This window comes from Thalassophryne amazonica, chromosome 19, assembly GCF_902500255.1.
Source record: "Thalassophryne amazonica chromosome 19, fThaAma1.1, whole genome shotgun sequence".
Classification (NCBI taxonomy): Eukaryota; Metazoa; Chordata; class Actinopteri; order Batrachoidiformes; family Batrachoididae; genus Thalassophryne; species Thalassophryne amazonica.
The window spans coordinates 46884080-46902755 of NC_047121.1; the positions used below are offsets into that span (position 1 = coordinate 46884080).

The window sequence follows — 18676 nt, forward strand, 5'->3', positions numbered from 1 at the left end:
TGCTACCCTACGAATGCACCAAATGGTGTTCTTCAGCCTCTTTCCCTTACTGGTCATAGAATAACCTACAACTCTGCAGTCATGTCAGCATTAATTCATCACGTCTGTACCAACTGCAGCCCCACAGCAGATCATGTGATGGCAGTCTGACCTTTGATGCCAAAGCTGCAGGCGTCCAGCGCGGCGCCCTGGGCGTTGGTGACATTAACCTCCAGGCAAAGCTCTTCCAGAGACCAGCTGTTCGCCTGCGCCACATACTGACGGGTGGCGGTAATGTACGCTTCTGGTACAAACAGGCTGCCCAGACACACATGGATGTTCTGGAGACAGAGAGATGGAACGAACAACAATGTAAAATTAAACAAAAACAAAATGAAAGAATTCAGAGGGTGATGCATATCCTGTGCATGCACATAATTACAGCTGAAATGCTTAACAGATTAAAGTGGGGAAAAAAAGTCTGAAAGCTGTAATTTAAGTTCCTTTGGCTCGTCACCCCTCTGCACTCAGGGGAGAGAAGCCAAAGGAACTATTAAATATACACATTTGGATTTGAATATCTTAAATATGAATATTTTCCAGTTAAGTTTCTTTAGTCCTTTTAATTTTCAATGGACCAAAAAAACAATCAGAGAGAAAGGGAAAGACAAAGAAAAAAAAAATTTCCTGAGAAAGAAAACAGGTAGTTGGAGCCCTACAGTTTTTTTTCTAGAATAGAGTGACATGTGATGACAAATTATTTGATCAATATAAGATTTGCATTAATTCTCTGAGCCTTCTGGTTGTAGTGATGACAGGATCTGCTCACAAAATCATTCTGGAGATACACAACAAAGGAATATTCCTCCCACGTTTGGTGAAAATCTGCTAATCAGACTTATGTTGGACATAGACACCTGCATGCTGAAATCCCAATACTGTAGCACACAGGTGTAATAATCGCTGTAAATGTTTCCAACTTATCATGATTTATTCAATGTCTGAAGAGTCCCAGGTTGTATGAATGCTGTACACACCTTCAGCTCCTTTGCACCACCGCTTGCAGCTCCCTGGGAAATCTGCTGCAACTGTTTGATGCGCTCACTGAAGTCTGCCACCCACTGGATCACAGTCATGGATGTGGGGACTGTGTACCGACACCAGCTGCGTGGGAGGATGCCTGGGCAGGAAGAATCACAGGTACAATCAAAATAAAAAAAAATAAAAATAAAAAAATGTCATGTAATTTTGTGCCATTCACAGGAATTTCTTATACGAGGTCTGTCAATCAAGTAACGGTCCTTTTTATTTTTTAAAAAGCTATATGGATTTCATTCATGTTTTTACGTCAGACATGCTTGAACTCTCGTGCGCATGCGTGAGTTCTTCCACGCCTGTCGGTGACGTCATTCGTCTGTGCGCACGCCTTGGGAAGGAGTGGTCCCGCCCCCTCGTCGGATTTTCATTGTCTGGAAATGGCGGAATGAAAAGGACTTTTTTCAATCAGAATTTTTTCAGAAGCCGTTAGAAACTGGCACCTGGAAACCATTCGAAAAATTTATCTGGCTTTCGGTGAAAATTTTACGGGCTTCACAGAGAATAAAGTCTGTTAGTACAGCTTTAAGGACCCCTTTATGGATGCTCGGCGCGCCGCGCTCCGAGCTGCGGCGACCCAGCACAAGCCACCGGACCATTTCTAAACGGATGGCTTTGTGGATACGAGACCGTCGTGTGCTCTTTCTCTGGTTATCACAAGAGCTGGACATCAGCCATTTTCTGGCAGATTTCACTTTTAACAAGAGATTTTGTCATGGAAAGCCGCGCGGAGGCTTCGCGCGTCACGACTGATTCGCTTTGGAAGCGAGACAAAGGAACACCTCCGTTTCGGCGTGTCAGAGGACAAGTTTGGACATGTCTATCTCGGCTTTCAATGCTTACCAGTCCAGTAAGTATCAGTGAAATTGTGGAGAGCTGGACATGTCCTAACTTGTCCTCTAACACGCCGAAACGGAGGTGTTCCTTTGTCTCGCTTCCAAAGCGGCAAAGTGGTTTTGCCGCGTCGTCGCAGCTCGGAGCACCGAAAGCCAGATACATTTTTCGAATGGTTTCCAGGTGCCAGTCTCTAACAGCTTCTGAAAAAAAAGTCCTTTTCATTCCGCCATTTCCAGACAATGAAAATCCGACGAGGGGGCGGGACCACTCCTTCCCAAGGCGTGCTCACAGGCGAATGACGTCACCGACAGGCGTGGAAAAACTCACGCATGCGCACGAGGGTTCAAGCATGTCTGACGTAAAAACATATGAATGAAATCCATATAGTTTTTGAAAAAAATAAAAAGGACCTTTACTTTATTGACAGACCTCGTATAAATCATGTACCTTAGCAACTAATCTCTACCTGGAAAAACATGTTAGAGATGGGCGAAAAACCCTAACTTTACCTTTAACAAGGTCACTAATAAGTGTGCGAAGGTAATTGGTCTGCTTCTTCTTGCCTTCACACACATGCATCACATCAGACAGATCCTGACGAATGTCCTGGAGCATCTTGCCGCCCATTTTCACCTCGCGCTCAAAAAAGCGGAACAGCGGGTCCTGGTGTTTGGAGCAAGATGGAGTTAATTCAAACGTAAAAACTCAGTTGACATATTTTTATCAGTTAAACCAGTCCTTCATTAGCTGATGTAATAAGGCCTCCAATTTACCGCAAGACTTCAATAACAGTACATAGTGACATCACCGCTTTACAACAGTTTGCTTACCAACTGCCAGCCCTTTAATGTCTCCTTGCCATTACCTTGATGTTCTCCACTGTGCGTTTGAGTGGGTTGACTGTTTGGGGCATAAGTTGCAGCCAGTTGCAAGCGGTGGTGTGGAGGGTCCTCATCCAGGTGGGCTGGGCATCGGATGTGGACGAAGTGTGTTGTTTCTTTTCCGTCTCATAGGCAAGGTCATCCTCATCCTCCAACATCTGCATTTTCAGCATCTTACCCATCATGTCAGTGCCTGTGCAGCCCAGCAAGGAGGAGGGGAGGGGGGTTGAAGTGCACCAGGAGGGATTGAGAACAAAGCCATGGCAGGAGGTAGGGCGGGAGAAGAAATAAATTATAAAGCAAACAGCTTACCTGAACTTTATATATATATATATATATATATATATATATATATATATATATATATATATATATATATATATATATATATATATATATAAATATATAAAAGCTGTGTATATCAGACAAACATTAAAGGTATGACACACACAAAAAACATCTGACCAGACAGAAATAAGCATTTAAAGCACCAAGAAGAGAGTTATTTTCCATTAACACCTTTAAACAGTAATTAACCAAAACAAGGTGGAGGGGTGGACACATAAGTTCAGGTAAAGGAGTGGAGGTGGGGGAAAGTGCACAAGGGGTGACATCAACAGATTCTGGAGGGGTTCTTTGACCAATCAGGGAGGGATCCAGGCTAAAGCAGGTTGTATGGCAAACCCTAAACTGAGGGTGGCGTGAGGGTTGAAGCAAAGCGACATAATGGCTGTGAAATACAGCTGCTGGAGGGTGAGGAAACACACACCCAGCCTCTGGGCAGAGCACCTTTACACGCTGATGGCAATAAAGCTTTGACATATTACTTTACATTGCATGTCTACAATATGCAAGACAGAATGTAGGGGCTAAGTGTGAGTCAATACAAAAAAAAAAAAAAAAACTTCTACACATGACAAAATCTAAACTCATGTCACATACAAAGCACCAATCAAATGACAAGGATCCACTCAGCAGTTATATAACCACTGATAAAAGGCAGTTGTCATTAAGCTGCCACAGTGGTGTTTGTGGCAGGTCACGCAAACTGCCAGAGGAGCAAGTTAAGTTATTAATTTGTAGTTTAAAATAGGTGAAATAATGAAGACTTGGGTTTGTATAATAATATAATACATACATATATGAATATATACAGACTGCTGACAAAGGCAATACGTGGCAGCTTGTTCAAAAGCACATATATACAACCTACTACACTGTGGAAGTTTGTACAAACAGTGGTAACTCACTCACAACTGCTGAAATTGCTAAAGTTGGCGTGGCAAGTGGCGAAATACTGGCAGCTCTTCCAGTAGCTACAGTTGCCGCTGGAAGTGCCAAGACTACCTGCCATTTCCACAAAATGTGCTTGCCCTCTCTCCGAATAGGGTCAAAGCCTTGCTTGTGACATACCCTGAGTGGTGAGCAAGACCTTTTCAGCATTGCTTGGGAGCCCAAGCCAAGATGGAGTCTGGGTGTCAGGAAGCATTTCTACCCAGTGCATGAACTCCTCACGTCTGGGGAAAAAAAACAAACACAAACAAGTTCATCATGCAAACTCTCTCAGAAGCAGAGCAGTGAACGCATGATGGAGACAAAGCCACTACTGACCGGATGCCATCAGGCATCTTGATGTCTTTATGTCCATCCACCTTCACAGCGAGTTTGAACTCGCTGTCGAAGCTGCCCTTGGTGAAAATGCGGTCCAGGAAGGTATTGAGCAGCCGCTGGTCAAACTCGTTATCAACACGGCCGCCATAGATCGACTGGGCCATCAGAGTTTTCAGTGCTGCCCAAGGAATCTTGTCTGGTGCGATGTTTTGGCGACCCTGTGCACATTGTGTCAAAGTTCTCCTATTTTTAAGTGATCAATCATATTTATTTAATTTGTAGTAAGATTTCACCATTTGTAAAAGGTGCTACTGCTTTGATAAACTGCTGAAATTAGTATCAATAGTATCACATTAGACGCAGACCAACAATTTCATTAGCAGGTGTGCTTAAGTCTGGTGTGTTAAAGTGAAATGTGTTACTGGTTTGTACAACTCCAACCTTAGCAGTATCATCCAGCCATGTGTCAACTGTGTCACAGGCAGAACGGAGGTCCGACTCCCCAAACTCGTATTTCTTGGACCAACCCAGTGGTGCATAGCGTAGACGCTCCTGAATGACCGCGTGGAACCAAGCTAGGAGGAAGTAGAGGCGAGCACGCTCGTTGGGAGCCTGCAAAAATAAACACACACAAAAAGAAAAAAGTAGATGTGAAATACTCATGTTACATACAAAAAGCGGTGACAGTAAAGGCGAAGCAGTAAGACGGGTGTGTACCATGTAGCCTACTACGGGTGTGTACATTTTGTCAAGAACAATTTAAATCACCTTGCACATGCGAGCCACAGGGATGCTGCTGAAGGTCCTCAGCATGTTCGCCTTGACACCAGGAGGAGGTTCAAAGACAAAGATACGACCAGCACGAAGCAGATTTACTGGCACCTGGGAGAAACAGACAACACTGTCACTTGTAAGAGTGAAACTGCAGGTGGAGAAAAAATTAGAGTGCAGTAGTTTGTTTTGATCTATGTCAAGAATACTGCATATAATTTTGTGAATAATGTGGTTCACCTTAGGGTTGATCTCCATTGTAAGGAAAAGCCTGAAGCTGGCATGAGGCTGCATGGAGTGCAGCTTCTTCTCTAGCTGCATCAGCCATCCAGGAGCCAGGTGGACGTTCTCCAACATCACCCACCTGCAGCAAGACATAATAAAATGAAAGTATGGTTGTTTATCTGCCACCTGGCACAAAGGTAGCTGATGTAATGTTCATAACCAGCACCGTTTGTTTAAACAGTAAATGAACTTGCTCTAATCTGCGTGGGTACATGGAAGTCTAGGTCTTAAAATGAGGTGTGATCAATGCTGGTGTATTATGAGGTAGCAGAAAGCAATTGTACCGTAGACCACCATAAACCTGGTCAAACGTTAAGTGCAGAGTTGTCTGCTATTTATACAGAGTAAAACGCAGACTTGCATTTTGCAGCCAGCTCACAATGCGTGTACAGTCGTTTTGTACACTCAGGATTGATGTGTGTGTAGTAGGTGGATCAGGTGGATGGAGACTGAGAAGGCACTGCAGAAATGAGGTGTTCAACTGTTTCACCATAGGCTGTAGGTGCGACTCCCATAAAAAAAATTCCCACTCATGAGATTTGACACTTTGTGCACAGATCTGTTTCCTAGCCAGAAAACCTCTCACATCAATCACCTAGATTCTGCCATCTAAATAGCAACGCACCAAAATAAAGTGTACATCCCTCTGAAAGGGATATATGACAAGATGATTGGATTACTTCATGCTATGCCCCAAAACACATCCATGAATAATTAGCAGAATAAATACAACCCCTTTCAATTACTTCATGCACCTTGTAAATGGCAAACTGGAGTTGAACAAACTCCAAATGCATAAGCAATATGCATTAAATTCTCAAGAGAGGTCTCTGTGCTTTATATTTTAGCATCTGTGAGCATGTGGAATACTACTTACCTTCCAGATTTGACAGCAGTGTTGATGTCTCTGTCAGCCTTATTGAAGCCTTCAGCTGAACCTGTAGAGAGCCAAGAGGAAATGCAGGATTTAGGATGTCCTCACCTTCATATTTTTAATTCAACAAACTGGATATTAGGGTGGTTCAAAAAAATAAAAGTTGTAAATTCATTACTCTCACCCCTTCATTTTATGATGCTTTGGGAAAAAAGAAAGCCTGCCAAATATTTGTCATACATTAATATTTAGAGGTAGCACATCATAGCTGAAGGTTGTAAATATATCAATTATCGCTGCCCGAGTGCCCGTGCAATAGGTTATCCATTATCCAGTATCTAATCACATCACTTATAAAGAGGATAGAAGTTAACCACCTGAGTGTAACTAAAGTATAATTTTATATTCAATTTAAAACTACACCTGGGTTTAAATATTTCTCACAAACAACATACTTTCAAAAATGTTATTTTAGGCTACAAGCTGAAAATTTTGCTTCAATTCACAGCTTCTTTTCTTTCAGATCTTTGGTGATGGTAAATCTAACATGAGATAAATGTAAAAAGAGACACTTGCTGACTTAACATGCTTAACCATTAACTGGAAACTTCAGTAAAACATGTCAGCTACTAGAAGTAGAACATTTGTATACCTTATTGGTTCCACCGACTGAAATAAAGGGAAACAAATTGCCCTCAAATGGGCAAATACTCAAGGTATTTTTCTTAAAACACACTGATTTGAAGAAAACTGTTCATGATGCTGCTGTGACCTCTATAGACATGGCAATTCCTTTTTGGGAGAGAGCTAGAATCCCACTGAGGGCAAAGCAGCATCTGATCACAAAGTTAGAAAAGGTGTTCGGAAAATGGAAAACATTGAAAAAGACCAAGAATCGCAATACAGACAAGCAGAAGAAAGATGAAAGTGTTTTGTGAATCTTTGGAGGACTTGTTTGACATGGCACATCAGGATGTCCTAACAATGATAACGTTTGAAGATGACAGACAGTTCCTACTTGCTCAGCGAGAGAAAGGTAGAGGATGCATGACAGGCATAGATAAAATACAAACTGCCAAAGAACAAAGAGCAGAAAAAAGGAAAGCTGCAGAAGCAAAATACAAAGAAAAACTGGAGGAGCCTGGACCATCTAATGTCTCACTACCTGACACTGTCTCCAGCCAGAGTGAAGAGAACATAGAAAGTCCAGATGAAGAATTTGTTATGCCAGTGCCACAAAAAGCCAGTAAAATTAAAGCTGTTGTAACACCAGGACTTGCAGCAGCACTGGATAGGACCAAAACAACAGACAGAAGTGCCACCTATATTCTGACTGAAACGGCAGCAAGTCTTGGTCATGATGCAAGCAACTTAAATATCATTATCATGTAAAGGATGTTCTCTTATGTTACACAGCTGTATAATTGGTTCTTGTGCTGATTCATACATTTTTGAATATTAAGTACTGCAAGGCATAAAGAATATTATTGTTTGGAGCTAGATCAAAATATATGTGGAAATATATAAAGCATAGACTTATTTAAATTTATCAATAATGAAACAGTATTTCATCAATAAAATGAAAACGCAATGTTTGATTGTTACAAAATCTTCGCTACCCCAGTATGTAGGTATTGTAGGAGCATGATACATGTACGAGAAGAACTGCATCTCACAATTCATGTTTTAGTGTTAACTATTTTATGGGATATGAAAAGATTTGATTTTCCAATGTATTGCCATAATTTCTGTTCTGACATATCAATATTAAACTGACAGAAATAATTGGAAATATCTGGAAATGACCATACTATATGACAAAGACAAAATCTTTAAGGGCTGTGTGCTACCAGTAAAAATTATTAGAGTTTTATAAAATTGTACATGATGTGTTTTTATGTTAGGTACAACAAATTTAGAGGGTGAGACTTGAAGTTTTTTGAAAAAAAGTTTTGACCATTTTTATGGACCACCCTACTGGATATGATTTGTATTTTTGTGATCAAGAGCATGAGCTGATTACCAATGGAGATGGAAGTGATTTGTTTGTTCTGTTCAGCAGCAAGATCTCTGACCAGGCCACTGGCATCATAACCAGGCACAGAACACATCAACACTGGAGTGCTGGGCTTCACCTGCAGAGAAAAAGAGATGGTGGTAAGATATTCAACAAGTCTTCCAAACAGAAAACTGTACAACAAGTAGGATGTTTCACTACCTCATTATCTACAATATTAGCCAGGTCAAGAGGCTGCTCGATGATACTCATGAAGCTCTCTCCCAGAACCTTAGAGACAAAAATGTGTGACATGGCCAAAAGACGGTCTGGACGGAAGGTCTGAATTAGCAACAGCTGGTGCACTGCCTGGCCAATAGGAGCTGAGTGGGAAATTGTGCAAAAAAAAAAAGAAAAAAAAAAAAGCAGAGATCAATGGAGAGCACGTCATCTAAACCCTAAAAATAATGTCACATTTTACACACACAAATAAATAAAACATGACTTGAAATTCTGATGAAACCCAACACTTACTAGACTGCTTCTCCTCAGACCACAGATATGGAACAGCCAACTCTGGAGTGTTGCTCTCAATCCACATGAAGAATTGCTAAATTTAAAATGCAACAGAGACAGAGAGAGAAAAATCGATGTTTTATTCTCAGAATGAAGATTATGTTCTAAAATTTCCTATTTTGCTATTCAGGAAATGTGATTATATGGATCAGCAATCAATCACTGTTAAAAACAAAAAAGAACAAACACCCTTATCCAATACTCACATCATCTGCCTCAACTTTTTCCACTAAATCTTTGAAAGCTGGCAGGCGGCTGAGGCGAACCATGGCTTCACTCTGGTCAGTGGTCAGACCCTTCACTTTGGGCAACGACATGCCCTTTAGTACTATTTCGTTACCACGCATGAAGTGCTGGAACTCTGCATCATATGATGGCTCACTGGAAAGAGGATAGAAGATTTGTGTTCACAGATGTTAATGGGCAACACTACCGCTTTAACTCCGACTTAGTGTGTTATTCTGGCATGATGTGGGTTTCCTACCTGGTCATGCCCTTTAGGCTGATCTTTGCTAAAAGCATAGCAAAGGTAATGTGGTCCAGGTGCAGCATACCTCTAGCTACTCTGTTGAACGCCACCTATATTAACACAAACCAAGTGTAAGCAGAGGTATCACATTCTTACTACAAAAACACAGGTTTTGCATTCAAAGGTGTGGTTTGCACCTGGAAGAGGTCCTTTGTGATGAGAGAGAGCCTCTGTGAATGGTCACTAATGCTCTTGAGGTTGGGGTTCTCATACAGCACTGTGTGGTAGGTGTCCAAGAAGAAGTGAAGGGAATACTGATACAGGAAGTGCATCTGGAAAATGATTCAAGCAAACATGTTTACTCAATGACTTTTAGGCAATTTGTAAATATAAGGGAGCAAGTACGAGTTTGGAGGGTACGGAGTGGGAATGAGGCGTGTGCAGACCTGGTTAAGTGCTTCCATGGTGAAGTAGATGCTGCTGCAGGCAGAAGACAGAGACAGGTATTGCTGTGACACTGTTTCCACCTCCGCCATGACAATATCTGTCTCTTCCACCTTCCTGGTCACCTCGGCAGCCTCCTTCTTCAAGTTCTCCAGTGTGGTGATGATGGTGTCATCGTCAAGGATGCGACCCTTGACCTCATTGAGTGCCTGTAGCAGCGATTTTTCCAACTGGCGGAGACGCAGCTGAAATTCACCTAAAAAATATTAATAATAATAAATATATATATCAGTAGAAAAACTTTAGCTGGAGTTATAGTTTCATTGAAATATTAAGATTTTATATTGTAAGGCTGGATATAAACAGATTTCATTCAAAACTGAATTAGGCAGTCTCAATGTTGACAAATTTTTGAAGATTTGGAAATATTTTCAACAATATTTATGCAAAATCTGAACAATTATGAATGTTTTAAGTAAAAATGTAACAGTAAATGAGAATGACTAATAGAAAAAAATATTTCATATGCAACACTGGCATCATCTTGGATCTACAGCAACTTTATTAAATACTGTATATCCCAAGATGTGTAACCATTAGCTTGTATAAATGTCAGTTATTGTGTTAACATGACCTCTTTCTATCTCACCTTGCAGTTTGAGGAGGTCTGAGCGTTTCTCATCAACATCAGGTCTTTCAGCCTTTAGAACCTCGTTGAGACATTGACTCTGAAGGCTGCTGCGTGTCACAGTGAAGTTGACAAATGTCACACGAGAACACAGGTCTGGTGGGAACTCAACCTGCAAACACAAGAGCCACCATCCAACAAAGATCAACTCTATAATGTTTATGTTGACTCAAACACTGATGCAATAGCAACCAACAGATTTGTTAAAGTGTTAATATACGTCTTTCAGTCTCCATACCGTCGGGTCCCGTGTGGAGAGGAAGATGACAAATGAAGGTGACAGATCAATGTCCTGGTCTCCTAGGGTTATGAGGACACGTCCTCCAGTCCTGCGGACCTCTCTGTTCAGCACTGGGTTCAGGATGGGGTCGTAGCTTTCCACATCCTGGAAGGCAAAATATTAAGAATTAGCAGAGAAAAAAAATAAATAAATAAATAAATAAATAATTATTAGAAGAGGGTAGCAGACAAGAAGTACAACATTTACTGTGAGCAAACTGCTCTCACCTGGACTAGCAGTGGGTTTCCAAAACGTAAGGCACTCTCCAGGTTCTTCCTGAAAGCATCATCTAGGAAGCTGGTTCTGGTGATCTTACGATCCTTATACTCATTCATTATGAATTCTGTGGCTTGGCCTGATGGATCTATGATCAGCGGGTACCTGGAAAGGGCAATAGTTTAAATTAACAGGGTGTTTAATATTTTGAGAGTATTGACAACATATACACACACACACATATATCTACCAACTATCAGTACACTGAAAATATACTACACACTAACCTGTTGAACCTCTTGAGCATGATGGCGTTCTCAGTGCAGAGATCATCAGCTGGAAGAGAGTTAGCCTGCCAACGAAGTCTCTCATCTGCATTGGAGAGGTACTCAGTTCTGGCGATATCTGTACGGAACTGGAAGGAAATTTTAAGACAGAGGCAGTTAGAAATGGTTAATATCTTCTGACTGTATTTAAAGGCCACATCCAAACTCAACTGCTACACTTGGTACTGTTATCATGTAGCAGGTTATGTGTTCAGCTGGCAGTAGCACGGTGATGTGTAGCCTCAACATTAACTACCTGAATGTTGGCTTGTTGCAGGTGATGAGACCAAGTAGTGAAAAGGTTTTGTCTCATCTGTTGTTCAAAGTAACCAGCATAGGTAATGAACGCTGCAGAGAGGAGACAGTCTCCAGCGATGGTGGACATTTGGTTTTTGAAGGTCTCACTGGTCTGCTCCCAGCGTTCTCTTTCAGCTGACAGACTCTTCAGTAGTGCTGTGCTGCGATTCACCTGGAAGGAGAGTAAAAAAAATTTACAAGAAAAATTCTGGCAGTGCCATCACATTACATGGGAACTAATTCCAGCTTTAATGACCCATTACCTTGGCCTCAACAGCAGCCAGGTCAGCCTTGATGGCCTGGGCCTCAGAGATGAGAACGGCATACTCCTCCTTGTAGCGAGCAATGCTAGCCTCCAGGTCTCTGATCATCTGCTCCACCTCTTCGGCCTTCGTCTTGTTGTCCTTGGCATCATCTTCAAGTTTTTGCAGTTCATTACGCAGAGGCTCTACACGCTTCAGCATGTCAGCATAATTAAGCTAGTGGAACAACAGAATACAAGATTGTTTAAAACACAGTTTCAAAAAATTATCCTGCAACTGTGTTGTGAGACATGTGGTAATCAAGTTAAAAGAACATAAGAACCTCTGCTAGGATTACTGTTTTTGTCACATGTGGTTAGAAGTCAAACAGGAGGATGTTGTATGTGAAACCCTTGTTGTGCCATTTGTGTTTTTATGTGAATGCATAAACATCTACAAATAGAAAAATTAAAACATGCCTCAAGAACATTCAATATCAGTGACAGTTTCTAATGTATTTTAGCAATAAGAGTGAGTCATTATTGATTTAGCTTACCTGAGCAATTGCCCATTTAACCATGGGTCCACAAGCCAGTGAGGCCCTGTTGACTTGGTCATAGTTATAGCTTTGATTAGAGAGGTAGTTCTTCTTCATCTTCTCACGAATGGAGTCACTGGATGAAGTCACATAATTTGCAGAGGTGAGAACAGAGCAGCATGTTACACAATCGAACATCAGTGTCAGCTGATCAGTAATGAAAAGAAATTGAACTAAATTATGGAATATTGTTCAGTAGTGTTCATAGCCTGCACTGGTGCTGCTCACCACTAGTTTGGTGAGAGGAGGAATGTGACTGAAAGCAGCAGAACAGAATGGAGAAAGACCAAGGAGGCATTTTAAACAGGCTCCGGAAAGTGGAAGATGGAGAAACGGACAGAGAGAAAGAGAGTTTCTAAAATGACTGCAAAACTTTCATCATATTTTACCTAATCTCCTCTGCAGAGAAGTTGACAATGGTGGGGATGAAGTTCTCCCTCATGATGACTGAACGGATCTGCCTCCAGTCAGTTGTGCTCTCGCCGAGTAGCAAACAGATGGACTCCAGAGCCAACTTCACAGCAGCAGGTGGGTTTGCCATGGAACGCACCTCCACCAGGTGCTGTTTCTTAATCGATTTAACAGCTATCAGATGAAAACAGATTGTGATTATGAAGAGGAATGAGCAGCAATATGAGAAAGACAATAGAGATCAAATTGTTACAAAAGAGTTTAAACCAACAGGGGCCATTAAATCACAAAGTTAATAATGAGGAGCAAAGGCAAACAGGACAACCCTGAACGATTTTCTTGCACACCAGCATTTCAGTATACAATTCATTGTGATTTATAGAGTTATAAAATGTCTTTTGTTGTATAAAATGAAAAACATGACTGGCCCAAGTAACAGTGTTAACAAAAAGTGCTAACAAAGAGGATGCTGCAGGTATAAATAAATAAAAACTGTACCATTTTGAGCTTCAATAACGGCAGGTTCCACTTGGTCCAGGTCCTGTTTGACTCTCAGCTGTTTGTCCCTGATCACCTCCTGCTGTTTGTACACAGCTTCTTGGATCTCCTGGCTCATTACCTGGAATCACAGGAGAATCAGTTTCAATTTATTTTCATTTATATAGCGTCAAATCACAACAAAGCTGCCTCAAGGCATTTCACCACAGATGCACATATGGTGCGCTACTTTACCTTCCAAAAAATAAAATCCCATATCTAAGCCATTTCTTGTTCTTTCCAGAGAATTAGTCCTTTATTCAAACCTTTTTCTTCTCAGCCTCTTGTTGGTCTTTCACCATCTTCTTCAGCTTGTCGTTGGCAGCAGCATTCTTTGCTTCCAACTCCTGGCTCTTAATTCTCAGATCACGGCGAAGCTCCTCAACCTTCATAGAGAGGCACAAGTACAATCGGCAAGTAAGAAAGAAGCATTTGACAATAGGGAAAAAATGTTGACAAAATGACACTTTCTTGGCTTGTAAGACTGAGACACTAATATTTTGAGGAACAAGATGAAGAAAACTGCATTAAATAAATAAAAGTGTTAAAGGATATTAAAAAGAAAACTCAAGTCACCTGATCAACTGTTTCTTTGATTTTGCGGAGCCCGACATTGAGGTGCATCTGCTGCTCCTCCAACTCGCTGCGCTTCTCATTGAACAGGTTAGCATACTGGTTGATGAAGTCCAGGTAGTGGCGTGGAGTGATGGCCATAGTGTGACCACCACGCTTTGCAAGACGGTTGTTAGCCTGTAGAAAGTTCAATATAGAGTATGAACCACGACCACATTAAAACAATTATTCTGCTTTAAAACTTCTAAATGTGTATTTTCTGTTTCAGTCAAGGCTGCCCAGTCATGTCCATACCTGGTGAAGCGTCTGGTGTACAAACACACAGCCGTTGACAATAGCTTCACGATGGGATGGCGGCTGAGGCAATTTGTCATAAACAATGGGCATGTAGTCTGGAACCTTGTAGTTGGGTTTCTCCAGGTCCATCTTGCTAGTGAACTCCTTACCCACTTGGTAAAGAGCTTCAGTGGACCAGTCACCAAACCAGTTCAAGACACACCTGGTATAAGACATTTAACAATTTTGTTATTCCATATTCTACACCCCCACCCCACCCCCCTTCAAGTTCACTTTGTTGCTTATCTGGTGTGAAGACTTGTGCATTCTTAATAGTAATGCAGGTATTAAAGCAAAAATCCGAATTTTTTTTTACAGCCAAATCATAAGCCGTTCACCATGGGGGGGGGGAGGGGGGGGGTGTTCTCTTTTGGTGAAAGTTGACCTTTGTAGGAAAGGTGTTTTTGAAGTTTAGAGTTTTTGATGTCCAGGGATGCATTCTGGTGGATCTTTTGATGACTATTTTCTCACCCTAACCCCCCCCCCCCCCCCCCCCCCCAGTTTAGTTGTACTGCATAATGTGTGTTGTATTTATAATTTCTTTTTCATATTTTCACCTTTTCTTTGCCTTTAACCAAAATTGATGCCACAGCCTACATTGTTTGATAAGATTACTAACCACAAGAACCATCATTTTCATATTTTTGGCTTCCCACATCCTAACTGACCTGATTTTAAAGCTAGAACCCCAAACAGACCCAGTAACAACTGAGCTTAGACAATAGATAAAAAAGACATTGCTTCACATCCCACTTTAGTTCTGCAGGAAAGTTAAATTAACTAAACTTATTTTTACATGGATCATCAATTAAACTTAGTCCAGAACTATAGAAAAACTTAGGACCAGAGTCAAACTGATTTAAACATTTTAGTTATTATTAATAATAACACTATTAGTAGTGGTAGAAGCATGTAAAATGTCTTCAAAAGTGGACTTTTAATCAAGGGGTGTTATGGGGGGGGCACGTGTCAGCCTTGATTTCCCATCAGGACGGTGTCAGCATGATTGCTGCCCTTTGGCAGCCCAATTAAAGAAAATCTATCAGTGACGGAGAACTTTAATCCCCGGTAATGTTGTACCCCATTACCTGTTGAAGAGGGCAGGAGATGTAGCAGCTCTGTCCTTCAGGCCTTCAGATGATGGGTTCATGGTGAAAACAACATGGAGATTCCTTATGACCTGGCTGGTGAACCATTTGTACAGCTCCTCATGTGTGTCCAGCATCAGACCCTCTTTCTGCGCTCCTTCCTTACACTGAGTCATCAGAGTGGCATACTCATCTCCCTCAAAAAGGCCAGGAACCTAAAAAAAATAAATAAATAAGTCAAACACTCCAACACTGAAAATAGTCTAAACGGCTTTTATTTTAAATGTACAATGAATACTACCTCTCCATTGGCCAGTAGTGTGTTCATTCTCTCCAAGAAACCAGAATCTAGCACATTGGACTCATCCATGATGAAGGCGATCTTCTCATTCTTGCACCCTGAGCGACGCAGCACCGTACGAAGGTCCTCGTCAAAGTCCTCACCAGTGTATTTCCTGTGGACCTGAAAACGCATGCTGACAGCCTCAATCAACACAGACAGACACTTTGACCACTAATCATCTTCATTTTGATTCTAACTACCTTTATCTGGTAGACGCTTAGCCCGTTCATCCATGCAACAAAGCGAGAAAGAGTAGTCTTTCCTGCTCCACTCACACCAATTAACAGGAGATGACCCTGAGGCTGACGGAAGATTCTAAAAGGGAATAAGCACTTTAGAGAGGAGCATTCAGATCTGAACAACTAGTTTTATATGAAGAAGCTTGGCAACAAATCTTAATCTGCATCAGCAGCATGTAAGGAAACACTTGAGCTTTATTCACCTGTCAATTCTGAGGACATGGTCCAGCACCTCGTTAAAGAGCACCAGCGGGACATCCAGCTCCTCTTCATAGAAGACCTTCAGACGGGCCTTCACGTAATCCCTCAGCTCCTCCTGTTCCACTGGGATATAGTCCTGCATCCACACAAACACTCATAGCTCACATGCTCATGTTGCCATTTTCTACTCTTTGAAAATGGTATAAATTACTAATATTTCAGCAAAGTTATTAAACAAAACCACATTGTCACTTTACCTTTGACAGCCAATTGCTATAGAGGATGGGCCTACACAGAGCCTTTTCCTTATCAATGTTAGGGAAGTGCTTGACAGCAACTGTGTCAATGTTTTCATCTGTCCACCTTCTCTCGTCATCTCCAACCAGCCTGGAAAAGCAATTCAGAACATATTACCACTTCTTAAAATATTGATGCACTAGCCATTTTAATCAAATGTGTATTTTTGTCAAAAGTACATGAAGAACATGTTTGCTACATATGTCAAACAAATCTGACCATTTGATTTAACTCAAACACAAGGATAATCTCCTTTGACAAAAATGCACATACCTATCCTGGAAGAGGCGAAGAGCCTCATGGGCCCAGATTCGAATGAGTCCCTCCACAGGCAGGGTCTCAAGTGGGCGCAAGGCCTCAAAGATTCCTCTCACCCAGCGGGTCATCTCTCTTGGAGAGTAGATGTAGTGAGGCTGGGTGTCTTGGGTAAACCGCTCCTGAAGGGGAAAGATAATCAGGGGGATATGCAAATCGAAATTAATAGCAAGTCCCTTCGGCTGCTCCCTTGCTTGCACTGGTGGATCTGCATGTTGAATTGGGACAAGTGTGAAGCCCCTTTCACTTTGGCGTATTCGTAGAGCTGCGTATTGCAGCGTTGCGTTTCATTTAAATATGCCTGAAATGCATGCATACTCAGCCTTTTTCCATGTTCATAGATCTGCTTGCAGCTGCGTGTGTTCGCTTTTTAATGTGTGCACACAGTCATGTGTACCTTACCGCTATTTAAAACCAGTTCACTCCTGCCGGCTGTACAGAACACATCGTTGCGCTTGGAAAACAGTGGACTGTATCATGAGGTTTTTACAGTTTCATTACTACCACCTATGTAGCCAAAGCTACTATTTTCTGCCTCTGTGAAAGTGTGCTCTGTTCTCGACTGCACGGTGTGGTGCGGCTCAGAAACAGAGTCATTTAACATTATTATTATTACTTTTGTCTTAGTGGATCATTTTCATTGTGTCCAGATGCTGCCGAGTCTGGCTGTGGTCAAGGCTGCTGTGAATCTAAACTTTTAAAGCTCTGGTTGCTCCGATCAGGACCGCTGATTTGATCAGACCTGATCGATCAGGACCGCTGATTTGATCAGACCTGATCGATCAGGACATCTGATGATTGCACCAACGAGGTTTTTATTTTAAAGTCACAGCACTTATTGTTTGATCAGAGAGACACACACACAGAGAGAGAAAGAGGGAGACAATGCTGTTTCTGGATTTCTGAGTCAAGGTTCGATTCCCTGTTCTGAGCACACACACGTCCATCAGTTACATCAGCTGTGAGCACACAGTTGCTGAGGGCTGTGTGATCCTGTTCTCATGTTCTCCATCTGAATCACTCTGGATGCATGCACTCAGTTTTTGGTTGTGTACAGGAGCGCCGTGTTGCACAGACCTACTTATAACTGTGTCCAGTGCTCTACACTGAAGAAAATTAAGTATGTTTCATTTTTTCCGTCCTACGCACATAGCCCTCAACATACTGCCGTGTAGGGAGAAAAAAAACTTGACGTAGAGCTGCTCAATTCGGTGTAGACGATACGCCACAATAAGCAGCTCTACAAATACGCCAATGTGAAAGGGACTTGACACCAGATGCCCTTCTTGACACAACTGACAACTTCACATTACATGAGAGAATGTGGCAGGGGCGGGGTTTGAACTGGGAAAATTTCTGCACTGAAACCAAGTGCACTAACCACAAAATTTTAATGAGAGATTACAAAAAAGGGACACATTATATATTAGGGATGTGAATCGTTCAACAACTGACGATTCAATTCGATTCAGAATCGATTTTCGATTCAAAGAGCTCTGAGAAATAGTTATATTACTTAAAAAATGTTTATGTTTAAAAAAATGCAGCTTTACAAGGTTAATCAAGTGATTCTAGATGTAAATTTACTTATCTGCTTTGCTCGCTCGGAATTGGCTGGCAGTTTAGCGAAGCACTGGTCAGTAGTCGGCAGCTAACGCTGCTCCCCTCTTTTAGCTCTGGGTGATGACGTAGCATGTGGGCTTGCGGATTTGAAGTGTTTCTGAAGTACCTGACTTTCATTTTGCAGATTTTGCACATTGCATAAGTCATGTCAAGCTCCTCCTTATGCAGCAAATAATAAAATCCAAAATATGCCCAAACATTTGCCTTCAGCAAAGACGGTGCTGGCTGAATTAGCTCTTCGTCCGCCA

At 41.7% G+C, this 18676-nt stretch overlaps 1 protein-coding gene across 1 annotated transcript in view; it reads right to left on the reverse strand.

The window, feature by feature from the left end:
- Positions 1-18676, reverse strand: part of dync1h1 (dynein, cytoplasmic 1, heavy chain 1) — a 45852-nt gene that overhangs the window by 1315 nt on the left and 25861 nt on the right. Inside the window, exons 42-76 of the mRNA XM_034195187.1 lie at positions 16764-16927; positions 16451-16580; positions 16196-16329; positions 15954-16068; positions 15712-15873; positions 15411-15625; positions 14281-14485; positions 13990-14163; positions 13680-13799; positions 13375-13495; positions 12855-13050; positions 12424-12541; positions 11889-12104; positions 11585-11797; positions 11290-11417; positions 11014-11167; positions 10745-10891; positions 10468-10618; positions 9821-10074; positions 9572-9706; positions 9390-9484; positions 9112-9286; positions 8864-8939; positions 8552-8712; positions 8357-8468; positions 6337-6397; positions 5415-5538; positions 5172-5285; positions 4845-5015; positions 4404-4621; positions 4206-4309; positions 2777-2985; positions 2421-2574; positions 1017-1159; positions 152-320 (exon numbers count right to left, since the gene is read on the reverse strand). Of these exons, the coding sequence (XP_034051078.1) occupies positions 152-320; positions 1017-1159; positions 2421-2574; positions 2777-2985; positions 4206-4309; positions 4404-4621; positions 4845-5015; positions 5172-5285; positions 5415-5538; positions 6337-6397; positions 8357-8468; positions 8552-8712; positions 8864-8939; positions 9112-9286; positions 9390-9484; positions 9572-9706; positions 9821-10074; positions 10468-10618; positions 10745-10891; positions 11014-11167; positions 11290-11417; positions 11585-11797; positions 11889-12104; positions 12424-12541; positions 12855-13050; positions 13375-13495; positions 13680-13799; positions 13990-14163; positions 14281-14485; positions 15411-15625; positions 15712-15873; positions 15954-16068; positions 16196-16329; positions 16451-16580; positions 16764-16927 (5338 nt within the window). The remainder of the gene's footprint in view (positions 1-151; positions 321-1016; positions 1160-2420; positions 2575-2776; positions 2986-4205; positions 4310-4403; positions 4622-4844; positions 5016-5171; positions 5286-5414; positions 5539-6336; positions 6398-8356; positions 8469-8551; positions 8713-8863; positions 8940-9111; positions 9287-9389; positions 9485-9571; positions 9707-9820; positions 10075-10467; positions 10619-10744; positions 10892-11013; positions 11168-11289; positions 11418-11584; positions 11798-11888; positions 12105-12423; positions 12542-12854; positions 13051-13374; positions 13496-13679; positions 13800-13989; positions 14164-14280; positions 14486-15410; positions 15626-15711; positions 15874-15953; positions 16069-16195; positions 16330-16450; positions 16581-16763; positions 16928-18676) is intronic.